This window comes from Phoenix dactylifera, unplaced genomic scaffold, assembly GCF_009389715.1.
Source record: "Phoenix dactylifera cultivar Barhee BC4 unplaced genomic scaffold, palm_55x_up_171113_PBpolish2nd_filt_p 000288F, whole genome shotgun sequence".
NCBI classification, from domain to species: domain Eukaryota; kingdom Viridiplantae; phylum Streptophyta; class Magnoliopsida; order Arecales; family Arecaceae; genus Phoenix; species Phoenix dactylifera.
Window position 1 is genome coordinate 137,174 of NW_024067770.1, and position 22,147 is coordinate 159,320.

The 22,147-nt window shown below is 39.0% G+C and overlaps 1 protein-coding gene across 1 annotated transcript; it reads right to left on the minus strand.

The window, feature by feature from the left end:
* Positions 1 to 8,221: 8,221 nt before the first annotated feature.
* LOC103701113 (probable sodium/metabolite cotransporter BASS5, chloroplastic) lies at positions 8,222 to 16,536 on the minus strand. The gene is made up of 9 exons (XM_008783088.3): positions 16,385 to 16,536; positions 16,264 to 16,311; positions 16,078 to 16,178; positions 15,618 to 15,748; positions 12,760 to 12,953; positions 12,424 to 12,676; positions 11,606 to 11,859; positions 11,446 to 11,528; positions 8,222 to 8,529 (listed from the first exon to the last, which is right to left on the minus strand). The coding sequence occupies exons 1-9, from the start codon at positions 16,473 to 16,475 to the stop codon at positions 8,434 to 8,436; spliced, it is 1,251 nt and encodes a 416-aa protein (XP_008781310.2). The 5' UTR covers positions 16,476 to 16,536; the 3' UTR covers positions 8,222 to 8,433.
* Between the last annotated feature and the right edge of the window lie 5,611 nt (positions 16,537 to 22,147).

The window sequence follows — 22,147 nt, forward strand, 5'->3', positions numbered from 1 at the left end:
ATGATCTCTCTTACCTGGCCAATTTGGTCAATCAAGTTTCGATTAAGGTACCTTGATACTTGGTACTCACCAATGCGATTAAGAAAAATCAGTGTGACTGATTTAGGTGTCTAATAGACCAATAAGAGCTAGTCCTCTATATGATTTGGTGAAGTCAGTGGGAGGATTTAGAATTATCGGTCAGTGTTACATATCATTTAAAATCCTCTAAATTATTAGGTCCTTAAAATGATAAAGTTATATAGATAACTAGATCATAGCCTCCCATTAAGGTGAATGATAATAGGTCCAATATAACAGTTGAACATGCAGGACGCTTCCGTCTGGTGTTCCTCTAAATACTGGAATTATCCTTCATTATATGATAGCTTTTTGAGCTATCTAATTGTGATTAGGTTGGCCGAGCCTTCCTCGGGCCTGATCATACATTAGGTAGTATCATCGAGTTAGTTCATTAATGGTTGGACCTAACCAGGATTTTCAGTGGAGGCCTCCGCCTACTGATTACCACTTGGGGCAAAATTGATTGCTAGAAATTGTTTAGAGAAATAATTGGTAATGTACCTACCCTTAGATGCACATGGGTTGGCCGAGCCTTCCTCGGGCCCGTATGCAGTCTATGCGGATTCTAGTACCCACTAGGGAATTAAAGTAATTCCTCGAATTAAAGGTAGAGGCTATTAATTCGATTAAAATAGTGGGAGAAAACTTTAGACTAAAGTCCAAGTCTTTAGGATTAAATAAATCATATACTGATTAGTTGGATTTTTTCTTTATTTTTCAGATATGGCTAACTCATTGTCCCTCCGAACACTATTAGACAATGATGAGCTTAATGGACCTAACTTCGATAGCTGGTATCGAAAGATGAAAATAGTATTAGAGCATGAGCGGATCCTGTATGTGATATCGGATCCTGCACCTGAGGAACCTGCAGCCAATGCACCACGTGCAATCAGAGACGCTTATCAGAAGTGGCTCAACGATCGCACTACAGTGCGTTGCATCATGAGGGCCTCGATGAATGATGAGTTTAGTCGTAAATTCGAGGAAGCGCAGCCAGTGGAAATCCTTCAAATGTTGAAGGAGTCTTTTGGCACACCTGATGATGTTGAACGACATAAGACCTCCTGCGCTATATTCAATGCCCGCATGAGGGAAGGGGCATCGGTCACCGATCATGTATTGTATATGGTCGAACAAATCGATCGCCTAAGTAAACTTGGCTTTCCTTTGCACGAGTAATTGGGCAAGGACGCCATTTTGAACTCACTTCCCAAGTCCTACCTGACCTTCCTTAGTCATTATAGAATGACTAAACCTGAAGTATCCTATCATGGTTTGCTAGGTTTACTGCAGACCTATGAGAAGGATCACCAACTCAAAAAGAAAACGGTGAATGTGGTAGGTGGGACTTCTGCAGGACTTTCTTCCTTTAAGAAAGGAAAGAAGAAGAAGGTGCAAAAAGCTCGTGCTGGGGTCTCTAAGCCCAGCCAGACTAAGAAGCGTAAAGCCGATAAGAGCAAGGCAGAGTGCTTCTTCTGTAAAAAGATGGGTCATTGGAAGCGGAACTGTCCGGCTTACATAGCGTCCCTTGATCCAAACAGGCCTAAGAAGAAAAAGCGGCAAACAGTTGCTGCACAAGGTAATTATATGATAATACCTTGTAATTTTTCAATTTATGATTCTACCACTTGGGTATTGGATACCGGAAGTCCAATTAATATTTGCAATTCGTTGCAGGGACTTCAAGTTAGTAGAAGATTCAAGAATGACGAGAGATTCCTGAACGTTGGAGATGGAAGATCAGTTCCAGTCCTAGCTTTAGGAGTCATTCAGCTTGTTTTTGAATCTAGAGTAGTCATATTAGATGATTGTCATTATTGTCCAACATTTTTAATGAATGTCATCTCTGTAGGCCTTTTGGCCAAAAATGGTTATTGTTTATCAATAAAAGAAAATTTTTGTGATATCATTTTGAATGGTATTAAAATTTTTCGTGGACAATTGAAATATGGCATTTATACTCTATCACTGCCTGTGAATGTAATGTACACCTCTAATAAACGCCCTAAGTTAGATAATGTCAATGAAGCCTATTTGTGGCATTGCCGGTTAGGTCACATAAATAAAAACAGGATAAACAGGTTAGCCCAACAGGGCATTTTAGAAATCAATGATTGTGAATCATTGCCAACTTGTGAATCCTGTCTTCTGGGTAAGATGACCAAGTCACCTTTTTCTGGAAAGGGTGAACGAGCTAGCGATGTTCTTGGCCTCATACATACTGATGTATGTGGACCTATGAACGTAAGTGCCAAAGGTGGTTATGCCTACTTCATAACCTTCACAGATGACTTATCCAGGTATGGGTATGTCTATCTGATGAAGCATAAGTCGGAATCATTTGAAATGTTCAAACGATTTCGTAATGAAGTAGAAAAACAGACTGGAAAGAGTATTAAGATCCTTCGGTCAGACCGAGGAGGAGAATACCTTTTCGGTGATTTCTTGACTTATCTAGAGGAGAATGGGATTCTCTCACAATGGACCCCTCCAGGAACACCTCCGCACAATGGTGTATCCGAAAGGAGGAATCGAACTCTGTTAGACATGGTTCGATCCATGATGGGGTTTACTAGTCTGCCTGTATCTTTTTGGGGTTATGCTTTAGAGTCTGCGTGTATAATACTAAATAAGGTTCCAAGTAAGTCTGTTGAGAAGACTCCATATGAGATATGGACTGGGCGTAAGCCGACACTTTCATACCTTAGGGTTTGGGGATGTCCGGCTTATGTTAAACGTTCTCAAACTGACAAACTTGGTCCTAGGTCCGATAAGTGTTATTTTGTAGGGTACCCCAAGGAAACTAGGGGTTATTACTTCTACCTTCCTAATGAACAAAAGGTGTTCGTAGGACTTAAGGCAACCTTTTTGGAAAGGGAATTCCTTAGTGAAGGAATTGTTGCCTCTAAGGTTGAACTTAGTGAAGTTCAACAGGTAAAAGATTTAACACAATCTACTGAACCCACAGAACCGGATTCAATTAGATCAAACCCGGAGCCCAATGTAGAAGCACCATTAAGGCGATCAGGTAGAGTACTGCGTCAAGTGGATAGATACTATGGTTTCTTGGTCCAAGACGCAGATCCCATTGAGCTCGATGAGAACAATAAGGATCCGATCACCTATATGGATGCTATGCAGAGGTCCGACTCTGAGTTGTGGCTTAACGCCATGAGATCCGAAATGGAATCCATGGAAATCAATAGTGTATGGACACTAGTTGATCCACCCGAAGGGATAAAACCCATAGGGTGCAAATGGATCTTCAAAAGAAAGAGAGGCGCAGACGGAAAGGTGGAAACCTATAAAGCCCGTCTGGTTGCCAAGGGGTATCGTCAACGTTATGGTATCGATTATGACGAGACTTTTTCCCCTGTGGCAATGCTAAAATCTATTCGGATCATGCTAGCTATAGCAGCATATATGGATTATGAAATCTGGCAAATGGATGTGAAAACAGCTTTTCTAAATGGAGAGCTGGAAGAAGAGGTGTATATGATACAACCTGAGGGTTTCACATCCATAGACGAGTCCAAAGTATGCAAGCTACAAAGTCCATTTATGGACTTAAGCAAGCTTCTCGAAGTTGGAACATACGTTTCGATAAAACTATCAAAACATATGGCTTCGTTAAGAACGAAGAAGAACCTTGTGTCTACAAGTGGGTTAACGGTTCAGTGATCACATTTCTTGTGTTGTATGTGGATGACATTCTCTTAATTGGGAATGACATTCCTGCATTACAAAATGTGAAACTTTGGCTGTCATCACAGTTCTCCATGAAGGATCTGGGAGAAGCATCCTACATCCTAGGGATGAAAATCTATAGAGATAGATCTAAGAGGTTGCTTGGATTGTCCCAATCCACGTACATCGACACTATGTTGAAGCGGTTCAACATGGAGAATTCCAAGAAGGGCTATCTTCCGATAGGCCAAGGAATTTCTCTCTCTAAGAAAGATTGTCCGACAACTTCCGAAGAGAGAGAGCGTATGAGTAGAATCCCATATGCTTCTGCAGTAGGTTCTATTATGTACGCCATGACATGTACAAGACCGGATGTTGCTTACTCACTAGCAGAGCGAGTAGGTATCAGTCTGATCCGGGTGAGAACCATTGGAAGGTGGTGAAAACCATCCTTAAGTATTTAAGAAATACTAAGGACCAATGGTTAATCTATGGAGAATCTGACTTAAAACTTGTGGGGTTTACAGACTCTAGTTTTCAGTCAGACCATGATGACAGTAAGAGTATGTCAGGATTTGTGTTTACCCTGAATGGAGGAGCAGTCTGCTGGAAAAGTTTCAAGCAGCATTCAGTAGCCGATTCCGTATGCGAAGCAGAGTATGTTGCTGCATCAGATGCGGCAAAGGAAGCTGTTTGGATCAAGAAATTTGTAAATCAACTTGGTGTTGCTCCCTCAATCAACGGTCCAGTTCTTTTGTATTGTGACAATACTGGAGCCATTGCACAAGCAAAGGAGCCAAAGTCTCACCACAGGACCAAGCATATTCTGCGTCGCTACCACCTTGTACGAGAGATCGTGGAACGAGGTGACGTCAATCTTCAGAAGATCGATGGAAAGGAGAACCTAGCTGACCCATTCACTAAAGCTCTTTCTGTAAAGGAGTTCGATTATCACAAATCGAAGATGGGTATAAGATACTGTACAAATTGGCTTTAGTCCAAGTGGGAGTTGTTGGGAATTGTGTCCCAAAGCCAATTTTTAATTGTAAGAAATTGGATTATGTATATATATTTTATTAAAATGAATAAAAATTTATTCTGGTAATTTTCTATTCATCACAAGTGTTGCATCTTCAAATTGAACTCCTGTGTATTGTGATGAAGTCCTTAGGACTAATTTAGTGGATAAAAGAGGTTTTATCATTTAGTCCTTAAACCAGTTCGCGACCAAATGATAAGCTGTCAATTGGACGATAGCTATGTCAAGTATAGGTCGTTGTGTGCCATTTAGTTGGTTGTCCTCTTAAACCAAGGAGTGTGGAGACACTGTATGGCATACAGGTGAGATGTAGGAGTACATTGTCACTGAATAGTGACTCACCTGCGTAGCACTCCACTGTCGGGAGTTAGCTCGTAAAACGTATGGGCATAAGTACCCCTTAGACCTGAGACTGTCACGGTGACTTGCAAGCAACTCACTGTACTTAGGCACTGGATGACCTGAATTTCTAATTCAGGGATCGGAAGGATGCTGGGTGCAGTCAAGTACTCGCGAAGTCTGTGTACGAGTCAAGATGGGATTGACCGCTCCAGATTAGAGGAGTTGATGTCTTGCTGTATTTCAATTCAGTAAAACCTTGGCCAGGGTAAACCAAGTGATGGTCACTTGATTTGATTAATTGAAATATACTATGGATGACCGGATCCAGAGTTCGACAGTCCACTCTGAGGTCATCTTGAGCATCGAAGGTCATAGGGATGAATTATGCAACAACCATACGTCTAGGTTCTTGAATGTTGCTTTGCATATTTGACCTATCCGGACGTCGGGTATCATTGCTAGATGGTCACCTCGATTAGTGCATGGAGTAGTCCATGTACTACCGGCTTAGTGTTCGAACCTATCGGAGTCACGCACATTAGTCAAGCTGAGTAGGAAGGTCTTGACCCAATTTAATTAAGAATTAAATTATGGGTCATTTGGAATTTGGCTCTGTCTATGTTCAGCTAGCACTGAACATGAGGTACATGCTAAATTTCATGGATGAACAACTAATTAAGTCTGTATTTCGGGTCAATCAAGTTTTAATTAATATAATTGAACTTGATCAGGACTCAATTGTTAAGATTGGATTTGATTGGGTCTAAATTAGTGTAATTGGGCTCGATCATGATTTAATTGGGATTTAATTTCGTATTTGTTCTGATCTAAGTCAGACTTGGATCGAGCCGAAACTAGACCCAATTGAATCTCCTATGAGTCAGACTCATGTGGAATTTTTTCGGGTCAAAAATTCATTCAAATGGGCTGCAAATTTGGTTTAGAACCAAATAGACTAACTTATGATCAAATGGGCTAACCCATTTGTATCAAGTTGACTTTTCCCATTTTGTGTGGTTGCTGACCGTGAATAAATGCCATGGACCCGTGGACCACTCCCTTCACATGGACCCTTAGCATTTGTTTTGTGAGCCGCGACTCACCTGGGACGCATGAAACAGAGCTTCTCTGTTTCACGCGTCCGCAAGCTTTCCGACCGGCGATTGCGCGGCCAACCGGCCTCCGGCCAGACGGCCGACTGGACCGGAATGTGCGGTTTTGAACCGCCAACATTCCAGTCCAGTTTGATTTTTGAAATCCGGCAATAATAGGCATTAATCGCTGGTTTATTCCATGGTTGTTTTTGAAACAACCGTTATCAAATTCATTCATATTTGATAATGAATGAATTCAATAACGCTGGACCATTACGCCTCTTAACTCCTCTCAGCGTTGGCCTATTTGTAGGCCACCGTTTCCTCTCGAATGGAGAGAGAGAAAAAAAAAAATTTTGTTGGGAAGAAAACGTCAGACAGAGAAGGAGATTTGATTCTGTGGAGAAGAAGAAGAAGAGAAAGGAAGGAGTCCTTTCTCTCTGGTGGTTTGGAGTTCGGCCCAGATCCGGTGTCCTCTCCTCCCTTCCATTCCCTCTGTGATCGGGATCAAGAGACGGGCATCTGTGGCTTGTGCGTGCTGTGAAGAAACGGGAGAAAAGAAACTGAAGAAAGAAAGAAAGAGAAGAAAGAAAGAAAGAGAAAAGGGAACGTCTTTTTTCTGGATTTCTTTTCTTCCAAGGGTCCTTTTGCAAAAGATTGTTTTGCACGAGTAAAAACATCATCCAACCTTCTTGCGAAGTTTGACGTGCGTGCGAAGTAGAGGGCTTGTAGATCCAGGCCTCGCAGAGCTACCTTCAGGGATCTAGATCCAGATCCAGATTCAAATTACCTCGACCAACTTCCGCTACGGCCTTGAGGTAATTTTACACAAAAGTTAAATTTAATATTTATAATTGTTATAAATAAAATAAAAAAAATTAAAACTGATTTTTCATGCCTGGCATTCGATTTTATCGGACAACTCGGAAAATTTTTCCTTCAACTGGTTCATGCAGGCGAGGATGAAGAAGTAGATGTAGGCGACGCGGCGGAACTGCTCGTAGAGATTTCGCGGAATGAACGTTATAAAGTTATATTTGGTGGTGCGGATGGCGTTGCCGGCGGGGCTGCGATGCTGGGTGGCCGTCCGGTCCGGATGGGAGACGAAGACCAGTCGGGCGTCGGGGGACTCGGGCTGGGTCGCGGCCGACCCGGCGGGGTCAGGTTGCAGGTCCATAGGAGCAGAAGAATTGGGGGCGGGGAGCAGAGGGCGAGATAGTGGGAGAATGGGGTTGGGTTCGTGGCGGGGTTCGGAGCTGGAGTCAGAGACCATGTGGGAGGTAGCAAGTGGGGAGGAAGGAGATATAAGGGCGGTGGAGAGGAGGACCATGTCGCAGAGGGGATGGTCTCGTCGGCCTCGCAGGGCCGTGCCGTTCTTGGCCCGCGGGCCGTGCCAGCCCAGGCCCTAATGGGCCGTGCCGAGCTCGGCCCGCGGGCCAGAAAAGTGTGACCCAGCCCGGCCCCCTTGAATGGGCCTTGCCTGGCACGGCCCGGTACTGTAGCAAGCGGGCCGTGCCGGGCCGTGCCGGGCCATGGGCGGCCCGGCCCAGTGCCCAACTCTAATTGTTGAATGGATTATGGTCGAGCAATTATGCTACCATCGCACATCGTTGGCAAATGACACATGCTGCTCAACACATCATGGGAGTTACAAACATCTCTTATTGTCACATGTACTTCACATGATTGTATAGTCATCATGTGTGCTTGCCACATGGCTGTAATTGATTTTGCTGTTTATAATTTTAGGACAAACATCATGAAAAAATGAGTATTGGAAGAGAGGCTAGAATAATAAAGAACAGCAGCAGCGCTTCCAGCAACAGCAATAAATAGGACCATTAAATTACAAATAACTCAATATTAGTTTGTTGAATATGTTGCATAGGTCATGGATGAATTGTTAATAAACTATACAATTAGTCAGGCACTGAAACTGTTGATTGAATTGCCAAAAACTAATGAGAATTCTTAACCAAGAAAAGGAAAAAAATTATGCAAAGAATCATGAGGACTGAAACATATCATGAAATTCAGAAATATTGTTACTATGATACACCTGACACTTTCATCTCCACTAAGGATGTTACAGATGTGCTGCCTTCAAATCATGAGAACTTAACCATCAATATGTGATACATGTCCATTTCAGTATAAGTTTTGCATTAGTAAATTCTTGATCAACCAAAACTGCATGAAGAAATTTCAGTTCCTCATGGAGATCCCATCAAAATGCATTTGTTGCTTCCTTTTAGACCATATCATGACAAGAGCAAATCCCATTAAAGACATCAATACAACCTGCAATAAATTAAACTAACAATGAATTCTACCATAGGAGGATCAAGTAATAAAATACCTTCAATAATGTGCCCACATCTAACAATTTTAATTTAAAGCATATTTAAGTGCACAAAAAAAAAAATCAAAGAACATATATCAAAACCATTATTTAACTAGGAAAATCTCAGAAATAATCACCAGAACTCGGCATGCGAGATGCACATGATAAATTCAAGAGGAAGGAGTACTTGATAGATAGCTCTGATCTTATCAACTGATAAATTGATATCTCAATATGTGTGATAAAATCCATAAATAACTGTTCCATATGAGTACTTGATGGAAGGTTGTGATTCAAGAGAAACGAGCAGTTGAATAATAATTCAGGAGGGAGTATCTGATGGAGACCATGATTTTACTCAACATATGCAACATGTAATGCATATCATCGGTACAATGTGAAGAAATATTTGATGGATTTCGGGTAAGTGGAAGATGAGTTGATGAATAAAAAAGGAATAGTTAGTGGATGGTGTGATTCCATTGACATTCGAATATTACTCAACAAAGTAAGTGAATTAGAAGGAAGAAGAAATTGACAAGTAGCCATGATCTCATTGCACTCATGATTTTTGGATGGATGGTGTTAAACATAGAGAGCAGCAGCTACATATTAGTCAGGGTGTAGGATCTTCCCCTCCCACACACACAGAAGCATGCACCCAACCCAAACAGAATTTCCAACGAAAAGTTCATTCTCACTTGTCAAAAGGGAGAACCCACCATCTCACTCAGAAAAAAAAAAGAAAGAAAGAAAAAAAGGTTCAAGAGACTTTTAACTGGTACCTGAAAATTTATTTATTCTTAATTAATAAAAAGAGCATTACAGACATCACTGTGTAGGCCAAGCAATGCCAATCATGGGCTTTGACATCATGCATAGAGAGATTAAGCACACATTTTAAAACTACATCATATAGCTTAGATGTCCTCCCACCAGTTCTGTGATGCCATCAACTTCATAACACCAGTAAATCAAACTTCAGCCATGATCAGCAGTAACATTGAAAAGCTTGTTATATTGGTACCAATGTATGGCCGTGTCAATGCCTCTCTAACAGGTTCTCATAAAAAGATATTAGAGTACACAACCATTTTCACAGCAGAGAGGAAAAAAACAATTCAATATTAACATCAACCCTAGCCGGCAAAAGCCCGAGCCCCTATGCATGTCTTTCGAGCAAGTGGAATTATGTACTTTTGATGCAGCAAAGGGTGTTGGGAGCTAACAAGTATGTGCTACAAGTTAAATGAACTAGGATGGAATATGGCTTAGGCAAATCTCTCCAAAAAGAAATGAAGATTCTAGTTTGCTCGAGGAAGCAGATTTTATGGATCATAAAAATCTGGCACATTTGAAAGGCTATCAAGGAAAAGGCTTTTTCTTGAAAATTTGAAATGTGAAACTTCAATGAGGATGGAATAGTACAAAAATTAAACAAGCAGTGGGTAAAGCATGAGCTTGTGGGTACCAAACTACCAAACTGAAATGGGGTTATTATGTAGAGTCTACAGGTCATTGTCACAGCTTCAAATACAGTTACGCTGTTGAGAAAAGAGAGTGAACTTGTAAGGTTTTACTATAAGTCTGAAATAAATTCTTTTCTTCTAGTACATATATATATGACTGATAATCAACCTTAAACTCAATCTTCATGTATTTATGACATTCCCAGTATACAAGTTTTCAAGTCTTGCATGAGCACAAGATTCCGTGCCATTAGGGAGAAGTGCCTCTTTTTTTCTTTTTCTTTTTTTTTTAACTTTTCGAAAATCACCAGCAAATTGTCTTTGCAACCCCCCTCCTAAACTACAATTTTTTATGCTGCCATTTTATGACATGCAGTTTCACTTCCTTGTCTTTCTTTTCATCTCTCTTGGACACTATGCACTAAAATATTGAAGAAGCATGTAAGTAACAAGACTGAGCCTGTCAAAACAAACAACCTGTTTGCCACAAGCAGCTCATGTTCGGATCAAAAACCAACTATTGGCTCAAGAGACTAGCAAACTAGCTTAACAAGATCTAGACCCAAATAACTTGTGTTCATCTCAATATAGAAAATACAGATAAAAATAATATACAAATTATAATATTATTTTTATATAATTTTACTAAATTATGACCTGATTTTCAAAAATATATAAATATTTCTATAATATTTATCATTATGTATTAATAAATTTGCTTTCAATGTATATCTCAATCATTAGATGTTAATCTAACAGTGACAATCTTTGGAATAGCAAATAACCATTGCAGCTGTTAGATAAAGAACTAACAACTTGTATTAAAAAGAGAACCCTCTCATACCATAGTTGTCCTAGCATTTGCCCTTCCCATACTTCTATCGCCACCTTTTTCATACAAGAACGGTAGAAGCATGCCACACTTATTCAAGCTACAAATCTTTTACTGCGAATAGCAACCTTCACTAGCAATGCTCCATACAGCTCACTAAGGAATTTCTCTGAAGTCTTGAATACTTATTTAATTTCAAAAGAATGCATAACCATCAATCAGGGTAATGACTATTATTATAATAACTCAATCATTATATAATCTTATCAAGAGTAATATGTCTAGTCAGCTTTTGTTTAGAGTGAACTGCCAAAATCAGATATGATTCCCTTATGATGCAGATTTAGAATGTTAACAAAATTAATAACTTGATTCTTCTTCAGAAAAATTATTTTCTTGTTTAAGATCAAAATGTAAGCCCTCTTTATTCACTTCTTCCCCATTAATTATTATTCCTGTGCATCATTGAGCTTGATCACAAGCTTCTTAGCAGCATCTGCTTTTCTGTCAATAGCACTACCGGTCATATGAGAAAATAAACACTATGGAAAGCACGAGAACAGTTGACTTACAGAAATGGCTGCAGGCACACCCACAAGGGGGTCCTGGAAAAACGTATTTGCAAGTGCGAGGGCTAGAAGACTGCTTTGCATTCCTGAAAACAGCAACTGATAAGACATCCAAATTTTATTATGGATAAAGTATCAGCAAGTAGATAAAAAATGGTGGAACCTGTCTCAAAAGAAATGGTTCGCTGTAGTGCTTTCACATCAGCTGACTTTTGGAACACCACTCCAGCCAGACTGTACCCAGACATAAAGGATGCTGCATGAAATCCGAAAATAAGCAGTACTATGGCTATTCCAAAAGGAGACATAATGGCCCCAATATTTATTGCCAATGGTGAACCAACACAGAGAGCTGTCACAAACACTGATAGTGGAGGCAGAAAAGGCTGAATAGCGCCACAAAACCTTGGAAAAAACCTGTGTAATGCACAGAAGATGGAATATTAGAGCTTTATCAAGACAAATCAATCTACCCAAACCATAGGTACCATAAAACAAATATAACAAAAGAAGATCCAGAAAAAGAATTTACTGCCAATTGCTCCTGAGTTAAAAAGTTAATATATCATAGAAGTACCTTGCAAGGGAAGTTAGTAAGATTATAAACAGTATGGAACAATTAAAGGAGTAAATGATTATCTGCAAAGCCTATCTTTCACATTCTACGAACAGTTATGCTAATGTATTCTGAGAAAGTTCAATGAACAATCAAAGCAGTAAAACATGAAACCCAGCAGAGGCGGCCTTACATTCTAATTATTTATCTACACAAATCTGTATATCCGTATAAGAAGACATTATAAATATGAGAGAGAGAGAGAGAAATTAGAATATCATTCGTAAATATCCTCATGCATGGTCATATAATACAACAGGTGACATGATTCCTCCGATTACCAAAGCTTGAAAATCTCCACTGTCAAAAGTGAGTTAACATAACTTAAAATCTAACAAAATCTAATTGTGGACAGGTATAGTTACCTGTTTAAAAGAAGCCCTGCAGCAATTGGAGCAACTACAATCTGCATAATACTTGACATCATTCCTTTTACATCGACAGGCAGCTTCTTGCCAATAAGTAGCAATGATAACATTGGTGTAACAAAAACTGCTGTGGCAGTTGATAAAGATGTCATGACAATGCTTAGAGGGGCCATAGGTGGGTCCGTCAAATAAGTTGCATAGTTCGAGAGCTGTGCTCCACTGACACATGACACTAACATGATTCCAGCACCTAATTCAAGAGGTACTAACTAAATCAATATCATTTATGGTTCAGTATTTGTGAATAAGGATATCAACTGAATTTTTCCGCACCTAAAGAAGCAGGAAGATTAAAAGTTGAAACCGAAATAGTGCCGAAAATGTATCCAAGAAGAGGCTTAATTATGAACTGTCCAACGTATCCAATAGCAATTGCATCAGGTCTTTTGACTGCTTCTGTAAAATCCTTTGGACTTGAATTGACACCAACTGCAAACATTAAGAACCCCAGTGCAGGTGCGTAGTACCTGATATGATTTCCATAAAAAGACCAATGTTAATAAAATGATATAGCAAGAAAATTCAGCATACATCATACAATTGAATAGCTTAGATATTATCATGTTGTATTGTCTCAACTAGTATGCCATACTGGTCCGAACCGGACGGTACGGAGCATACTGTACCATACCGCTTTGGTACCAGTATCCAATATAGGTGGCACCAAAAATATTCGTACATCATACCGACACCATGCTAGTGTGGCGCCGGTACAGGGTCTGGTACCGAAACAACGAAACATGGTCTCAACTATATCCCTTTTATTAATATAAATTTTTCATTACTTTTTCTATACAAGTGTATACACGATGTGCAATATTAATGTAGCTAGATTGTTACTAGTACAATAAACCTTGGATCTTGGTCATGCATCCAGGTAAATATCCTCCATCTCTCTCCCTTTCTTCTTTTCTTTCTTTCTTTCTTTCTTTTTCTTCTTTCTTTCCTTCATCCCTTTTTTTCTTTTTCTTCTACATTCCTTTCTTTCCTTTTTTTTTTTTTTCTTCTCCCTTCCTTTCTTATTCGTTTGTCTCAAAAATCTGCCCTTATCTAACATCTTGAATTTCAAAATTTTGTGTCCAAAAAGAAGAAAAAAAAAGAACAAAGAAGATAGGTTTTGAAATATCTGAACTATTAGAGGCATTCAATACTTCAATAGATGGGAAAGGGGTATCCATCGGAGGAAGGCAAGTCTCCTTCTTTTCTTTCACTTTTTCCTTTTTGTCATCTTTTTTTCCTTTTTTCTTTCCTCTTTCTTGTTCTCTCCCTACATGGTTTCAGAGCCCCAACCCATGGGAGGGGGATAGAATGGTCGAGACACCCCCCATTCCACAGGGACTTAGAATCTTAATGGGAACAATAACGATGGCTGTTGTAGGCATATTCCTATTACATAGCAGCTATCATTATAATATATTTTAACCATTTTCAATGTAATCATGGAGATTAACTCGTACACTTCCATGATCTTCAAGTCTTTAATGAATTTTTAATCCCCAAAAAAGGCGGCATATTTTTGCCCTAAATTTCATATTTGTAGCCACATGGCAGGTAGTGTCTGAAACTTTTTATAAAATCAAGATTAGGAGGGTTGGATAACAAGGATTAAATTGACCACGTTATTTGTTGCTTAATTTTATGACAGACTGATGCTTAACACAAGAAAATAGGTGATTGAAGATTAGCACATGAGCAATAAAGCAATTCTAGGAACCAATTGCAGTTTAAAGGGCAACATGGACTTCGACAATTTTGAGGTAGTTTCTAAAGATCAGTCTCCGACAATTGACAAGTTTTAAAGGAAACTTAGGCATGATTAAAGGACATCTCCAATACTTCAACAACTACACTTTATCTGCATCTAGTCCCCATGGAAGCATTCATAAACTCCTTGTACCCATGTTTTCAAGCATGACAACCATTCCACTATGGATAACTATTGACTATGCTCAATTTTTTGATTCATTGTAATTAATTTCTTTTTTTTCTCTATGTGAGTTATTCTTTCCATTTAGCTTCTTTGCTTTGTATTATCTCATCCTATTAGAGATTGTAAAGTCCTCTTATTGAGGCAAAATCAAGCCCTGCCTCTTGACAAGACCAAACTCATCAACTGATTCGCTCAATCTACCATGCCAGTGACCCAATCGACCATAGTTTAGTTTCTCAAGAAGCACTACATGTAACCCAATTTTGTATTCTTATCTTAAGCACATGAGCTACCTTTATATTTTGAATATTATTTTCCAATGACAAGATTCTCTTGCATAATAGAGTAATCGTCTCAGGACGTATTATTAAGAAGAAGGCCGTAATCATGGCTCAATTTTTTGATTCATTGTAATTAATTTCTTTTTTTTCTCTATGTGAGTTATTCTTTCCATTTAGCTTATTTTCTTTGCATTATCTCATCCTATTAGAGATTGTAAAGTCCTCTTATAGGCTGTACCTATAATAAAAGCAACCTTCCTTAAATCCTCTGTATTAATCAAACTAGGTTTCCTTAAACTTGCTTCCTCTTTTAGATCTTCAATCAAAATAAAGCTCACATATGAAGGGAATCTTTGAAACGATAGGCAAGTGCTTACCACCTCAATATATAGGCCATTAAAATATCTTCTATCAGTTCGCTACCTACTGATTTTTATTTTCTCCTAAAGAACAATGCTCTTCCTAGTTTTGTTGAAGTCAGAATCAAGGAACCTGATGTACTTACATTGTGGGCATTTCTTGACTTCAGAACTAACCTTGGATTCATACATGTCTTTTAAGTTGCTCCCTTTTGCTTAGATCCCACAAAAATCATTATCAATCCATCTAGCATGTAATGTACTCTAAATCTCGAAATCAACCATTTCTGGTTATACTTCTTTTTTTTGTCCTCCTTCAAAATATTAGCTTTCCTGTGTCATTTAAATTTTTGCTCATTTATCTCAGTTACCTAAAACATATAAGAGTTTGATATATGTATTATATTTTCACTGGGCACAATATCATTATGTATCTTTCAGAACAATGCCATTGCAGCCCGAAATATTTGACAGGTATTACTTTTGTCTCTTTCACAAGTCACAAGGAAAATATAATTATCAAGTATCTATCATCACAAAAAAGTAAAGGAGATATATAACCTGTTTGTGAACCACATGAAAGAAGGCGGGTAAACAAGGGCCAACACTGTACTTGCAAGGACCACATGGGGTAGAATTGAATTTGCACCCCTCAGAATCTTCAAAACGTCAGTATCTTTTCTCTCAACCTCCTGAAACAATCCAAGCAGCAACAAGGCAAAATATGTTAAAACAATAGTGAACCAAAAAAGAATCATTCCATTTGTTTTATTAAGAGTGAGTTTTCCCAAAAACAACATACAGCAAGCAATCATCTCCCACTCCCCTGTTTCCATTTTGTGAAACCATGGGAAGCAATATGGGATTAAAATTAAATATTTTTCCCCTTTTTGAGCACAATTGGACTAATAAAGATTGGACCTTGTTCCTTTACCTACTATATTCAAAGTTATAATTTATGTTATTCTCATATTTATTGGGCTAAATAATAAATTCGAACTACTTTGGGATAAATGAGGACCTGGCCCGGAACGAATGCATCTTCTCGGGTGCGATCGGGCTCGAAAGAATCAGCCGTCTTAGCCGAACTACATCTTGCCACAAGAACCCTACTACCCTTCGCTGCTTCAATCAAAGTAATCAAAGAGAGCGATCGAAGCCAAAGGACGACAACAACAAGGGAAACAAAGCGAAGTCAAGAACCTACACCATGTAGCGGTTGAAGAAGCTGCCGGGAACGCTACAGAGCAGCAATCTGGAAGAGAAACTACTCAGTTGAGAGAGAACGAAACCGAGATAGAGAGAGGCAGATAGAGACAGAGATAGACCTGATCGCCGGTGGATGAGAGCGGCAGAAGGGCGGTGGAAGGCAGCGGAGAGAGGGAGGGGCCGCTTTAAGGCGACGGCGTTGGGGTTCATCTCAGGCGATCTGCGGAGATATCGCGCTATTACTGGCAACTCGGAGTATTTTGACTTCCCCCAGTGCTTCCGAAAAAGTGAGGTTTACCACAAAAAAAAAAAAAAAAAAAAAAAAAAAGGAAGAGAAGAAGAAGAAGAAGAGGTATTAGAAAATCACTTTTATGGTTTGCAGAAAAAGAAGAAAAAAAAAAAAAAATGTAGTCAACAGAAAAAATAATAAAACATCTGTTATTTGGTTGAAGTTTTCAAAGAAGAGAGACAAAGAAGTTGTATTCCCATCTTTCATGGAAAGTCTTTTCCATAAAAAATATGAGAAAGTTATTTTCCTGTGAGTCGAGAATCACTCCATTTTTATTTTTTCTAAAAAATCCTTTAGCATTAAAAAGGCATTAAAGATCTAATTTTTATTAAGGATATAATAGAAATTACATATAATATTTCTATAAAAGTGAATGGTCAACCAAACATAAGCACTTTGTAAATCTGTTACTTTTTCATTGTCAATCAAACATATCAAAAGTACTTTTTCAGGTATTCTCTTCTCAAGAATCTGCTTTCCAAGAATCATATTTCTAAAAGAAAAAATGTTTTCTGCGAACCAAACGAGCCGTTAGTTTTTTATATATAACAAACAATATATTATTATATTCAATTATATAAGTGAGATATCTATACATACATAACAATTCAATCATAATTATATTCTCCACGACTTTAGATTTCTTTTATGGATATATATAATAGGGTACATCTCCAGTATTTAATATATTTATACAAAATCCTCAAATAATATTTTTTGCCTCTAAATGCTCTCTCCAAACATTGATATTGCCTAAGCATCAATCTACTTTACATAAATGGATCGAGTTGCATTATATAATTTAACTTAACAAAACTGTATTAAGAATAAATCATTTTCAGAAACCAGAGATCATAAATATTTATTTTTGATGATATCCGCGTAGTGAAATAACGTATTTTATCTTAATAAATAGAATATCCAACCTCATATTTGAAGCTATATTTGCATTCACATATTTGATCTCGGAGATAAAGTTTCCAAATCCATTTTAACTCTACAGCTAAAGATTATAGCTGTATTTAACCTTTGTGAGTGAGCCATGTATTTAACCCTTGCGATGTAGGTCAAGAGACTGCATTTAACCCTTGCAACTTAGATCCATAGTACTCAAATTCTGAAACAATAATCATACATTCGTATTTAAACCCTGACCCCTACGGCATAGATCATAAGGTTGCATTTTTTTTTTTTTGCTGAAACATAAGGTTGCATTTAACCACTGCACATAGGCTACGAGACTATATTTAACCCCTGCAATGTAGGTCATGAGATCACATTTAACCCTTGTGGCTATGGGTCATGTAATCAAATTCTGAATCCATAATATAATCAAGCTATTTACACCTCATCCTAGTAATCTAGCTGGAGACCCACCATGTGGGATTAAGTTAGATACAGCAAAAATAGATGAAAGTCACATGACTCTTGCGAAATTGGATACAGTTTGGCTGTAAATCATACTAATTATGGAGTGTCAAGCCAAAGAGGTAGAATTTGGCTATAGCTAGGATAAGTAGGCCGAGAGATTGAAATCTAGCCATGTTAAACTATGATACACTGGTACGAGTCATAGGCCAAGGGACGTTGAATCATATGGTTCACAGGTACACTACATGTAAGATTATAGGAACGAATAGTCGAAACCGCTAAAGATCGTGACTATGTGGGCATTTATAAGAATCAATGCTTGTATTCAGTTATTTTGTTCCTTAATATAAAATAGTGTAATTATACTCTGGAGGGACCCTTCGACAATCTAATATATATTTTATATTACCTTAGCTTACCAGTAGCATTCTACCTTAGAAGTAGTGTTAACTTAACTTAGATCTCTACTACCCTAGCCCAAGCTACACTTATCTTTATCTGGATCCCTCTTCTTCCAACGATGGTATGATGGTGGTAAAAGTTACTGAAGGTCAATGCACCTTGACCCATACTACTCACATATCCTTACTTTGAAAACCGTCTTTTTGGCTACTCTAATGCTAGCGGTACGCTCGTGAACCTGTCTATTCTACTATCTAACTTGTGCCAACAAGTTCTCCAGCACACCTGTCCCCTTAAATGGTGCGAAAGAAACTTCACACCAACCCCTAGCATAGAAATTTAATTAAACAATATATTTCTACTCATATGATGGCATTATTCTTTGATCAAACTCTATCTTTGTTGGAGTGTGGAGCCTGATCCATTTCCTTTTTCAAGACCCCTATGTACACTATGGTGGTGGAGGATCAAGGGAAGACAAGCCAAGAAGAGTTCAAGAAGATTCAAAGTTGAATCAGCAAGAAAAAACTTTCAGCAGGGTCAGGAGTCGACTCCAGCAGACTTGGAGTCGACTCTGGCACAGATGAAGACTTAGCACAGTTTTGGAGTCGACTCCAGATTTGTAGGAGTCGACTTCCATAGTGTTAGAGTCGGCTCAAGACCTGCAGGAATCGACTTCCATAGGAAGACAGAGAGTTGTTTTCTGTGGACTGTTTTCCGAGTCGACTCGCAGAACTGCGGGAGTCGACTCGAGCACGATTGTCATGCAAGGCTGAGTTATGAACCGAGTCCAAGTCAAAGTTTTTGAGTCCTAATCAAAGTAAGAGATCAGAAGGTATATATAGACTTCTTGAGGGACACGAGGCAATGAGCGGCAACCTAGAGAAATCCTAGAGCTCATCAATAAGAGGTTCCAAAGAGATTCAAGCATCCAAGGGAGGTGGCAGAACAGTTGACTCTTGGGTGCATCAGGAAGATGATGTGTTGTTCATCTTGAGAGAGATTGTTTGTTGTGAGAAAGAGAGTTTGTTCTTATCTCCTGAATCTCTGTAATTTTCTTTATTCATATAGTGAAATATTGATATGTGCTGCTGTGGACATAGGAGCAAGAGACTCCGAACCACATAAATTTGTGTGTCTTGTGCGTGTGCTATGTCATATTTTTCTTCTTTTTTCTATTATCCTTTGTATTCCGCAATCGTAGGGTTGATCCCTAACAACTGGTATCAGAGCTATCTGGTTTGAAGAAAAAAGTGGGAGCAATGGCGGCTGAAGAAGGCAAGGTGAAGATTAACAGATTTGACAGCAAAGACTTCAGTTTTCGAAAGATGCAGATCGAAGATTATCTGTATCAGAAGAAGCTTTGTTGGGTGATTGTTGTTCCCTTATTTGATTTTAATGAGCCCAAAATACTTGAGTATATTTCTTATTATGCTAATGAATTCAAGTGAGTATTTTAGAAAAGTTATTGTTAAATATGCTAGAATGCCTTAAGAAATGGTTCAGAAATTTTAAGCTTAACCTTTACAATGGTTGGAACCATTTCAGTCTTCGCCCTGCACTCGAGTCGATTCTGAAGATTCTCGAGTCGACTCTGGCTTAAAGGTTGTAACATGGCACGCCCTCGAACCGACTCTCAGTTTGGGCGAGTCGACTCCTGACGGATTGGCAGAGAGTAGGATTTCTGAGTGCAGAGCGCGAGTCGACTTCGACTTAGACTGAACCGACTCGTAGAGCCAAGACAGAGAAGCATTTACAGAGGTACAGTGCCCGAGTCATCTCCAACTGATGTCGAGTCGACTCCTACAAAAAGACGGAAGATTCATTTTCAAGCCAACTGATATCGAATCGACTCTAGCTATGGACGAGTCGACTCCTGTTGAGGCCGAGTTGACTCCAAGGACCAAGTCAGAGATCAAATCTTCAAAGCTTCTGATACCGAGTCGACTCTAATTGTGGACTGATCGGTTCTTTCAATTTTGAAAATAAACCACGCAATAGCACGTACCCTATAGGATAGTGATTACGGGTGTCGGTCCACAGAGATTGTAGAATAAGTTATTTTTCTTTTAAAAATAAATCAAGAAGAAGAATTTGCTAACTTAATTTAACTAAATTAAACTATGAGTGCGAATTAGAATTTATCAGAATAAATGGATCTAGGGTTTGGAGTCCACCACATAGCATTGCATCAGGGTTTGTGTTCTTTATTTTTTTTATCTTTTGGAGGGGCATGCAATATTGGCTACAAGTCTTTTAAAATAAAAGCATAAATAGTGTTAGAAAGATCCATCTTCGGTGTAGCATGAAGTATCTACCTAATTATGCTAACCTAGGGTGCAGTACACCTCATCTTCCTAGGCATGGATCATCTTAGACTACTTTAGCAAACATGAATAATAAATAGCATGCTCAAAGCTTAAACATAATAAAAGGATTTTTCATTGATAATAAGAATTTAAACAAGCTCCAAAATAATAAAGAAAATAAGAACTACAATGCCCTGTAACATTGCTAGGGCTTCATCCAGCCCTAGACTAGACGTTTAGCTGAGCATGGCTTCCGGACGACCTCCCATCTTCAAATGAAATTGATCAACTCCCATTATTCCCAAAATATCGAAACTATTCTCTTTCCCCCTCCTTTCTCTCTTTTTTTTTCTTTTTCCCTTCTTCCCTCTCGGCTCTCTTCTTCTTTTCACCGAAACAGAGGGTCTCCCCTGTTTTTCTCCCCGAGCTCTCCCCTCTAAGCTCCCTGCCGATGGCTTCTTCATATAGACCCTCTCACCCGGTGATGGATCCCTTGGGAGTGTGCTGGTGGGGATGCGAATCCGGGATACTCGGTGGGAGGAGCCGCGGGATCAACGTGATGGCGGGCTCCGGATGCATCGCGGAAGAAGAAGCGGAGGACAGATCGCGGACGGATGACGAATAGCTGGATCTCGGGATGTTAGCATGATCCGTGGAGCACTGAGTTGAATGCAGATGGCCGGATCAATGGAGCTGGCCGCTGGTGTGCTCGTTGGATGCAGCTGGAATGGACTGATGCGGAAGAGCGGGATCTCAGCTGCGGATGAAGGGGCGGAGGAACGGGAGGTGGCTGCGCCGCGTGGAGGATTTCGTGGAGGATTTCTTAGGCGACGCCGTCTCCTGAATCTCGGCCGTGATACACTGCGGGGAGTGGGGGAAGAAGATGAACAATGTTTTATCTTTTATATATTTATTTTTTTTTGTAACACTGTTCATATGAACAGTGTTTTCACGGGACACTGTTCATATGAACAGTGAATCCAATAATTCTTTCCGAAATTATTTTTATTTATTTTATTACATTTATTATTTTCTTTCTTCCCTTTTTTTTTGTTTTGTAATTAAAAATTTTATATGAAGGCAGGTAAGGAATTGGTTGGAAATTGACTTTGGGTTTGAGGTGGGTCATGATCGTTGCTTTGCTTGAACTTATTCTCGAGCCCAATGTCATTTAAATTTAATTCTTGTTAAACTGCTTCAGACCGGACTCGACAAGACTAAAAGTAGGACCGTGACTTAATAAAAAAAAGGGTTAATCAAACCTTTTTCTTCATACAAGAATAATTATCTAATCAGGACCAAAACCTATTTAATCATAGCCTTAGCTTGATTACAACTCCATCAGGTTACTAAACCGGGTTAACACAATCTCCTCCTTATATGTTTTCATGAAAGATCGCAACCAAGGGAGAGACAAGTTCATAGTCCGGTTTAAAAAAAGAATTATTTACTTCTTACCATATTTTAAATTTATTTCAATGATTATTCAATTTCATGGTAAAATATGTATT

Coding starts and splice junctions, on each gene's coding strand:
- LOC103701113 (XM_008783088.3), bottom strand. CDS start 16,475: ATGAACCCCAACGCCGTCGCCTTAAAGCGGCCCCTCCCTCTCTCCGCT. Junction 16,179..16,263: donor TTCTTCAACCGCTACATGGT/GTAGGTTCTTGA, acceptor TGATTGAAGCAG/CGAAGGGTAGTAGGGTTCTT. Junction 8,530..11,445: donor GTGTGCCTGCAGCCATTTCT/GTAAGTCAACTG, acceptor AATTTATTGCAG/GTTGTATTGATGTCTTTAAT.